The 10,632-nt window shown below is 43.9% G+C and overlaps 1 protein-coding gene and 1 pseudogene across 1 annotated transcript; one reads left to right on the forward strand and one right to left on the reverse strand.

Annotated features, from left to right (window-relative positions):
• Nucleotides 1-552: 552 nt before the first annotated feature.
• Nucleotides 553-1,492, reverse strand: LOC102258121 (annotated as a pseudogene).
• Nucleotides 1,493-9,224: 7,732 nt separating this feature from the next.
• LOC102257513 (olfactory receptor 3A1-like) lies at nt 9,225-10,172 on the forward strand. Its single transcript, XM_014541933.1, is given in 1 exon segment — nt 9,225-10,172. A coding segment is annotated over 1 exon segment (948 nt).
• Nucleotides 10,173-10,632: the final 460 nt, after the last annotated feature.

A 10,632-nucleotide genomic window follows, 5' to 3' on the forward strand; every position in this document is an offset into this window, starting at 1 on the left:
TGAACACGTGTAAGCCTGCAGCTGGTAGAATGGATGTGGGGGTAGGAGGCATTGTTGAGATGTGTATGAGAGCATCTCCAACTAGACATATGCAGATGACTGTTGAACTTGACAGATGGAGCCATGTCTTCGGCTTTGGCTTCAGGCAGCCTTAAGGGTTCCATGCCTCTCTCCTCAAGCAATTAATAAGCCTGTTGGGTAAGGTCACTCTTCTTAGGCTTCCAACTTCTTGGCTGGGAAGTGCCTGAAATGGTTCTCAGAAAAATTATAGAAATGGTCTCAAAAGCACATGAAACCTCTGGATTGCCATAGTTTTATCCGTTTGGTAAAATCTTGATTTCCAGTATTTATTCATTGGTAAATTCCAAAAAGTATCTCCCTCTATTTTTCTTTTCTTAATAGTCTCCTCCCTTTAGTAATCACCTATACATACATATGAAACAGAATGTCCAATATGAACCAGTGCATTTTCCACTAAAAATAAAAAAAAACTTACTATTCTGAATGTTATTTCTCATGACACACAGGAGGAAGGGGTGTCTGAATGCCTTCTCATTCAGGGGGCCTCTTTCCTGTCAGCACCCTCTTCAGGGTACCCTGCACATCAGGGTTCTGAAGGCTGTAGATGACTGGGTTCAGTATCGGGCTGAGAATAGTATTGAGGATCCCAATCCCCAATCCTTGTCTAAGGCTGAGACTGAGCCCAGATGCATGTAACTGAAGAAGCTGGTTCCATAAAAGATACAGACCACGGTGAGGTGGGAGCCACATGTGGAGAAGGCCTTCTTCTTCCCCTCAGCTGAGTGGATTCACAGACAGCAGCTGGGATGTGGGCATAGGACACTGAGATGAGGATCATGGGGATCACCCCCATGAAAATACCCCTTCCCCTCAAAAAAGCAGTTGCCTGTTGAGGTGAATGCTGGAGCAAGAGAGCTGGAAAAGGGGTAGGAGGTCACAGTATAAGTGGTTGACTATGTTAGGGCCGCAGAAGTCAAGCATGGACACAGCCACTGTGTGTGTCAGAGCATTGATGAAGGAGATGGTGTAGCAAATGCCCAGCAGGGCACCCTGGACTTCACAGCTTATGCGGGTGCTATAGATGAGGGGTTGGCAGATGGCAAGGTAATGGTCATAGGCCATGGCTGTCAAGAGATGACAATCCACACTGGCCAGGAGGTGGAAAAAGAAGAGCTGTGAAATGAAGGATGCATAGGGAACTCTGCATTGGTGGGCCAGGAGACATGCCAGCATTAGGGGAATGGTGACAGTGATGCACCCAATGTCCAGCAGAGACAGGCTCCCCAGGAAGTAGTACATGGGAGTGTAGAGTTTGGGCTCCACAGAGATGGCAGCCAGAACGCTGACATTGCCCCTGACTGTGACTACATAGGCAAAGAGGAAGACAGCAAAAAGGATGGGTTGCTTCTGTTGGGCCAAGAAGGATGAACTCAATGACACGTGTCCTGTTCCCCCAGGCACCTGGCTCCATAGGTCAGTGCTGAGAGAGGTAGTAGGAGGCAACTTGAACCTGCCAAAGTGGGTGAGAGACACACAGTGGAACTTAATTTGTGTCTACTGAATGCTGAGATTATGTGCCCTGAGCACCTACTGATCAGAATAGATACCAGCCTGGAGTTTAGGAGGCTCCTGGAGGCCCTTACCATGCCAGACATTGAAGAATAAAGATATAAAATCTTTAAAATAATCTATGAAATATCTTCATGATCTTCTAGGAGTTCAATCACTCACTCTTAAAGAAGTCCAAAAACGTATTAACCATAAGAAATTTGCCCTCATAAAAATTTAAAACCTCTACTCATCATAGGACAACACTTTTTAAGTGGAAAGAAAATGACAAATTAGAAGAGATTTGCAGCACATATAGCTGTCATGGAGTATCCAAAATATCTAAAAAATGTCTACAACTAGTAAGAACAATGCAAGAGACCCAGTAGAAAATAGACAAAAGATGTGAACAAGGATTTCACAGAAGAGGAAACACAAATGTTCCAGCTCTGCTACATTCTAGATGTACAACATCAGATGAGTTACTAAATCTCTCTGAGCCTCGTTTCCTCCTCTGCAAAGTGGGGCAAATAATGAAACTACATCAAAGAGTTATTGGGAGGATTAAGTGAGATCATGCACTAAAATACAATAAATATAAGTGATCACTATTATTATTAATTTGTTGATCCCTTACCAAGTACTGTAAACATGTTTTAGTTTAATTTTCAGACCAACCCTGTGTGGTCAGAGATATTGTTCTCATTTCACAGATAAGAAAACTGAAGTCCAGAGGAGTTTAACATCTGGTCCTAAGTCACACATTAATAATTGAACTAGACATCATGCTCAGCTTTTTCTTATCACACCAAGCTGCCCTGGCAAAGTATGAGAAGTTGGGGTCCTGCAACTAAGGACATTCAAGGTCTACATGTATTTGGTGAGCAGTAACTGTTTCATCAAGGAGAACAACAGTGAGGGAGGGCTAGATACCTCAATACATTCTGTTCATTAATCTCATCACTAGGACCCTCGACTTCTAAGGGCCTAGACTAGAAAATCAGAGTGGGGGATGACATCTCTGGGGACCTCATGGTCCCTCTGACACACCCAGTTTTTCCACTGTCACTTCCAGAATCATTATGAGATATCCCCTTTCCCCCTCAAGATGCAATCCTAGTGGCCTCCACTAACAAGGCCCTAACGGGGAAGACATTGCATTCTTGATGACTCCTTAGGAAACTTTGTGGAGAAGGCTTCTTTTCTTATGCCTCCTCTCATCTCCAGATCAAGTAAGCTTTGGGGTGGGCTGCTCTCTGCTCAGAGCCCTTCTCTGGGCCAAGAATCTGGGAGAGCAAAGCACTCAGTCTGGACTGTGGTCGAGTCTCAGCTCCACCATTAGCTCCAAGGGTGACTTTGAGAATATGGCACTGTCCTTGTGAGATAAATGAGATAATAACACTTCCTAGTCACCCTCATGAAACCAATATGAGAGGTGGAGTGAAGCTGGATGTGAAGCCCTTTGGAGAAAATCAAAAGCATCACGAAGTTGTGAAGCATCATTACTGGGTTCATTAAGGGCTCAGTTGTTTCTACGTCTGTGGCTCCCCAAACCCCCAACTTTTCCTGGGAGGGCTAATTTTGAGGTCCCCAGACGATGGTACCGTAGAGGGTAGCGCCTCACAACAGAGATGATCTCATCTCTCTTCCACTCATTTTCTTACATATGGCCCTTCCTAGCTTCCCCGCGGCTCAGGCCCGCACAGTGCCTCACCCTCTTCCTTTCCCTGCACCGGAAACCTCTAAGGTGAGTCAACTCCAGGCCCCCCCTTCAGCTCCCTAATAATAAAGAAGGAACTTGAGTTGTTACCAAGTGAGTCAGCGAGTCAAACCTGTTTCACACAGGATTCAGTAGGGGGAAAGGGTCTTGCTCAGAGTAACACATCAAGTGAGGAAAAGAGCCGGGACCCTTCTATGCCTGACCACTTTGCCAATGCCTCTCATTCTTGGATGAAGTCTGCTTTCTGTTTTTATCAGAAAGTATGAGGACATTCATCAAATTCAACCTTCCTGCTGGACACATTTTTCAGGCAGCAACTGTGGGCCACACCCTACATCAGAGCCCTGATTGATTCTTCATCATCAGAAGTATAAAGGATTTAGCTGGAATGTCAGATTAGGCAGCCTCGGCTCCTTCTGGACATCTGAATGGTAATCTACGGTAGCCTCTTCAGTTAAGTTCACCAAGGTGATTTGTTTAAGATGGACTTCTTAGATGATAGACCAGTGGTTGCCCTAGAAACTTGTTAGTGACCCTAGAATCTTGTTAGAAGTGTTATCTCTACAGAGTGAGGTTATATTGTATTTCTGTGGGGTATTCTCTTCTTGCCTGGCCTTACTTATTTATTCATAGAGGCTATCCCTTCCTAGCTGCCAAATTCTTTTGGGCTGTTTTCAAGAAAAGACAGATGTCAGTGGATGGATTGTTTGAACTGCTGTCTGAATTATTCCTGATGCCCCATCTAGACAAAGGCAGTTTAAAGTCCTACACAAGTACTTCTGGCCTTTTATTCAGACTTACACCTCCCTTAAATCATACCACTTCTTCATTGTCTTACAGAAATGCTAGCTCATCCAGAAAGCCTTTCCTAACTGATAGCCCAATCTGATACCCCCTTTTACTGAAAACTTGTTTGTCTTATGGTCTTAGTTGCCAAGTTCATCCATTTATTTATTTCAGAAATATTGAGCACCTACTGTATGCAAAGCGTGATGGTGAGCATTGAGGATGCAGAGCTGGGTCAGGCATAAGTCTGTCCTGAAACCACTTAGAGTGGGTACAGGAGTAATGGGGTGCTCTAGAGAGGTTAGCAGATATAAGCACTATGAAGTATACAAGTAAAGTGTTGCAGGAGTTTAGGGAGAGGAGTTTGATAAGGAGAAGGATCAGGACAACTTTTATAGAAGAGAAACACTTTTAGTTGAATCTTAAAGGATTTGAGCACTTGTGGTTAGTGAGAGAACATTCCAGATAAAATGAACAGTTTGAGCAAAGATAGGGAGGTATGAAATGGAAGAGTGTGAAACTTTATAACTCAAGTTAGAGTGGATTTGGGAGGGCAATTGGAAGGCAGTTTAATTATTCTTTAATTATTTGATATGTGTGGGAGATGTTTGGCTCCCATTGATATGTCAATGCAGGTAGTATTTATTGAATGAGTTTAGATCTAGATCTATAATTAGACCCAGAGGGTGACACAACAAGAATAATGGACTTCAGAGACTTTAGGAGACACAGCATCAGATTTCTCACTCACATGGAATCCTCCATGCAGGACCCCCTAAAACTGACAGTCACACAACATGGGGACCTAATTTGGATTCTGGGATGGAGGCTTCCACCACCTATCCCAGCATGTCTGCAGTGGCTGCTCTGCCTTATTAGCATATGTAAAACAAACCTTTATAGAAAAGAGGATATCTGTAGGGTCTAGAGCAGTGGTTCTCAACCTGTGGGTCGCGACCCTTCCACAGGGGTTGCCTAAGACCATCGGAAAAACACATATATAATTATATATTGTTTTTGTGATTAATCACTATGCTTTAATTATGTTCAATTTGTACCAATGAAAATATATCCTGCATATCAGGTATTTACATTATGATTCATAACAGTAGCAAAATTATAGTTATGAAGTAGCAACGAAAATAATTTTATGGTTGGGGGTCACCACAACATGAGGAACTGTATTAAAGGGTCGCGGCATTAGGAAGGTTGACAACCACTGGTCTACAGGAATCAGTTGTTGGCCAAGAGAGCAGGGGGGATGGAAGAAGACGGCCAGAGGCCTGGGGTGGTTTCTAGGGACTGTCCAGATAGAACAAGAGGATATTCATGGCAAGGACTTTGCAAGATACTCTAAACTTCTATAATTTGTCATTGTTTTTATGCACTATAAATAATTTTCAGAAAAACTGGTAACATGGGAAAGACTCAGGTTCTATTTTGAGAGGAAGCAAGAAAGAGTGATGATTATGATGGTGGAGGGGTGGTTGTAAAGGCATGGGTGGGAGAGACTGTGGCCTGCCTTCCACAGTGGAAGTCCATGGGATACAGCATTGAAGAGGCATGAAAAGCAGGCTGGTGTCCTTTGGGCCAGCGGTAGGCCACTGGTGGTCTGCTGACCACTGGTGGGCTGTGAGGTCCGAAAGGTTGGTGACCACTGCTTTGGGCAATCTTTGGAGAAAACAGAAAGCAGAGGGCTGGGAGGCAGGCTGTTGATGCCCGAGAAGTGCCTTTAGGAACCTGTGGTTCTGTGCCATTTGGTGGCAGATTTAGAAAAACTGAGTCAGACGGACATATCAGAGGAAAGGTTCTCACAGGATGGGTGAGGGAGGAGAGTCCCAGCGTTAACTGAGAAGCAGAATGAAGTGAGACAGGTGCCGATTGTAACTGTGACCTACCTATCGAAAGAGCCTGCTTGTTCACAAGCTAGTTGGGACAGGTCTGTATGCGAACAAGAGAGCCTGAGGTTTGCAAGGCACAGCCACAAAGTGTGGGAACAGGTTTCTCAGTCAGAAGAGTGGTCCAGAGCAGCTCCAGAGAGAATTGCAGAAGAACGTGGTAACTATCAGGAGTGACCTTGGGGACTTGGTTGGAAGCAGCCATCTTGGGATGGTCCGACCAGTAGACACATTTCTGGTGTCCTCATACAATCTTTTCTCTGGTGGCCTCACAGTTGTTTGGGTTTTAGTAAGCATACAGCGAGATGGCCCAGCAACAGGTACTTACAAAAAAAAAGAAGACCGGACATTTAGCCTGGCCAGTGTGGCTCAGTGGTTGAGCATCAACCTATGAACTAGGTCGGAGGTCATGGCATTATTCCTGGTCATGGCACATGCCCAGGATTGCAGTGGGCTCAGTTCCCAGTGGGGAGAGTGCAGGACGCAGCTGATCAATGATTTTCTCTCATCATTGATGTTTCTATCTCTCTCTCCCTCCCCCTTCCTTCCTAAAATCAATTATATATATATATGAAAACCAGACATTTGGTAAGTACATTTGGTATTTATTCTAATCCCAACAAATCTAACCCCAAAATGCGTCACCATAGTTTCCTCATTAGTATAATGAGGGAGCAGATACTCTCCAAGATACCAACCAACCAGGTCCTTCTTTGACTCAATAATATTATATACATGGTATACTGAATATAACTAAGTGTACTAACAAAGCCATTATAGAGGTTATGGTAAAAAATATTTAACAAGCACCAGACTTCTACCCTGTACCAGTGGATTCTGGCTGAATATTATCCACAGTGGATCCCACCGTGACTCAGGGTCTATGTTATTGATGGGAAACTGACATTGCATCTTGGATTTGTTATTTCTCAATATTTAGGAACTTATTTTCATTATTCCTACCTCATGATGAACACAGTTGCAGATATCACAGCTTTTAATTATTATTATCTATGATGCTTTTAATTACACTTTTTAAAAATTTACCTTTACTGTTGAAAATATTACAGATGTCCCCACCCTCCTCATTGGCTCCCTTCACCTGCTCCCATACCCTCCCCAGGTTTTCCCCACACTATTTTCTGTCTGTGGGTTATGCTTATATACAGATAAGTTCATGGATTAATCTCACCCCACCTCTCCCTTTTCCCTCTGAAATACGTCAGTCTGTGGCATGTTTCAATGCCTCTGATCTTTTTGTTAATCAGTTTATTTTGTTCATTTCATTCTTGTGATATTTGTCTTTCTCTGACTGGCTTATTTTGCTTAGCATAATAGTCTCCAGGTCCATCCATGCTGTCTCAAAGGATAAGAGATCCTGTTACAGCTGCATAGTATTCCATTGTGTAAATGTACCACAGTTTTTAAATCATTTCATTTACTGATGGGCACTTGGGCTGTTTCTAGATCTTAGCTATTGTAAATAACGTTGCTATGAACATAGCAGTGCATATATATTTCTAAAAATCCTAAGTATTTCCATGTACTAATAATATATATATATATATATTTTTAAAGGAAGCACAGTGGAGCAAATGTTATTCCTTTATAGAGCAGTGAGGCAAATTTGAATCCATATAGCAGTCTAAACCTTTACTTAATCTGCTGGCTAGCAACACCTTGAACTTTCTGGAAACATGACAGAAAGGAGCTACTGAGCTCCTATTGCCAGCCTTTGAAGATCTCTGTAATCTGGAAAATACAGAACATAAAAGTATATGTTTATTATTATAAAAGTACTCAGGTTCATTCTAGATCATTTGAAAGCAAAAAAAAGAATTAAAAAAATCTCTCATATTCCTACTAGTCAATGGTACTGGGCCATTTTTCTAGGAACCCGCATATATAATTCAGGTATAAGCTATATCGTGCTTTGCCTTTCATTTTATATGATGAAAGTTATCTTACAATTGGGACTTTTGGGTTTTATAGCTGACCCTTGTTGGCATATAAGGTATCTATTGACTTGTATATAATTTTAAAAATTTAACTTGCTAATCCTATATAATAAAAGGCTAATATGCAAATCGACTGAACAGCGGAATGACCGGTCACCATGATGTGCACTGACCACCAGGGAGCAGACACTCAATGCAGGAGCTGTCCCCAGCTCGCAGGCCCCAGGCCAGCCAAGATGGGTGCCAGTGGGGGCCCCCAAATCACCCTGCTGTTTGCCCTGCAGAGGGAGGCGACCTTTGGCGGTGGTGGTGGTGGTAGCGGGGGCAGTGAGCAGCTGCATGCCAACCATGAGCCGGCTTCTGGCTGAGCAGTGCTCCCGCTGTGGGAGCGCACTGACCACCAGGGGGCAGCTCCTGCATTGAGCATCTGCTCCCTGGTGGTCAGTGTGTGTCATAGAAACCAGTCATACTGGTGGTTGGGTTGTAATGGTCACTTAGGCTTTTATATATATAGATTATCAATGAGAGTAGTGTAGAGTAATTCCTTTTTTTGGCTGTTAGTATTAAGACTTGCTAACTTTAAAAAATGAGTTGAAAAGCTTCCATTTTTTCTCAGTAAGAAAAGTTTGTTACATGATAATTTTATTTACATTGATAATTTAACATAATCTGTATAAGAAATATGTGAGCCTGGAGCCTACACATGGAAATACATTATTGACAATATATTTTTCCCTTGTAGCTAGTTTATGTGGTGTGAGGACTGTCCTTGAATTGATTGTTAAAATTTAGGAGTAGGTAGTATTCCATTATTATTTGATTTATTTTTGGTCTGTGGTTATACCACCTTTTCAATCCCTAGTTTTGTGTATTTTTACATTTTTATTGATTAGATACTGTCTAGGTATTTATTTCTTTGTACTATTTTTTTAAAAAAAACTTGTAATCAATTCTTTAATTCCTTTTTATTTTACCATCTATTAATTTCTACTTTTCCCATTATTTTCCCCCAAAATCTCATATAGGTTGTTGATGGGAGGACCTCATTCCTTGAATCTAGGGAAGAAAGGAAATAATAATTTATATATCTTTCACGAGGTCCTGGGGGTGGGGGGCCCAAGGCACCAGGCAACTCACCTAGAAGCTGGGTAAAGACTGAAGTGAAGACAGAGAGAGGGTTAGTAAGTGAGGCACAGCCTACAGATTGGGAAAATAACCACTAAGACACTTGAGAATTTACTAAATTGGGAAGACTCGTCCCTTCCACTATGAGATGTCTTCTTACAGGGACCCATGGAAGCAGAATCTGGGGCCAATGGAACAGCCGTTACTGAATTCATCCTGCTGGGCTTGGTGGACACACCGGGGTTGCTACCACTTGTCTTTGTGCTCTTCCTCTTTGCCTACCTGCTCACAGTTGGGGGCAACCTCAGCATCCTGGCTGCCATCTTGGTGGAACCCAAACTCCACACCCCCATGTACTTCTTCCTAGGGAACCTATCAGTACTGGACATTGGGTGCATCACTGTCACTGTTCCCTCAATGTTGGGCCGCCTCTTGTCCCACAAGCGTGCAGTTCCCTATGGAGCCTGCCTCACACAGGTTTTCTTCTTCCATCAGTTGGCTGGTGTGGACTGCTTCCTGTTGACAGCCATGGCCTATGACCGATTTCTGGCCATCTGCCGGCCCCTCACCTACAGCACCCGCATGAGCCAGATGGTTCAGAAGATACTGGTGGCTGTGTCCTGGGCTTGTGCCTTCACCAATGCACTGACCCACACTGTGGCCATATCCACACTCAACTTCTGTGGTCCCAATGTGATCAATCATTTCCTACTGTGACTGCCACAGCTCTTCCAGCTCTCTTGCTCCAGCACCCAACTCAATGAGCTGCTGCTTTTTGGTCTGGGTATCCTCATGGCAGGTGCACCTGTGATTCTTATTGTCACCTCCTACATCCATGTGGCAGCTGCAGTCTTGCGAATACGCTCTGCTGAGGGCAGGAAGAAGGCCTTCTCCACATGTGGCTCCCACCTCACTGTGGTTGGCATCTTCTATGGGACAGGCATCTTCAGCTACATGCGTCTAGGTTCAGTGGAGGCTTCAGATAAGGACAAGGGGATTGGCATCCTCAACACTGTCATCAGCCCTATGCTGAACCCACTCATCTACAGCCTCCGGAACCCTGATGTGCAGGGTGCCCTGCGCAAAGTGCTCATGGGGAAGTGAGCCCTTGCATGAGAGGTGTCTCAGGAGGGTAGAATCATAGCACCTGGTCTTTCCCTTTCATAGATCCTTGAGCCAGATGACTTGTTAAGAGTGGGACTTCTTGTCCCCCAGGAGGCTCTCCCTGATAAAGGGTGTGCAGGTTCTGTAGACCAGAATCCTTGGCTCATTGCCATTTTGTCCTAGCTACCCTTTTCACTCCAGATGTTCTTCCCTGCCATGTGAGGACACAGTGGGAAGGTGGCTTTCTGCAACCCAGGAAGCTCTGTATCTTGGGAGATTGGTGGTCCTACAGGCAGCCCTTTGTTTATTTTCCGCCTGGGTCCCCAAAAATGCACCAACAAAGATTCTCTCCAAACTGGAATATGGAAAGTCGCAGCCTAGTTCCAAGTATTAGCACCCCCTCCTGTCAGGCTTCCCCTGAAACAGCTCCCCAACTGCTCTTACACAGGACTCCCCACAAGAATTCAGATCT

The sequence above is a fragment of the Myotis brandtii genome, unplaced genomic scaffold (assembly GCF_000412655.1).
Source record: "Myotis brandtii unplaced genomic scaffold, ASM41265v1 scaffold2839, whole genome shotgun sequence".
NCBI lineage: Eukaryota > Metazoa > Chordata > Mammalia > Chiroptera > Vespertilionidae > Myotis > Myotis brandtii.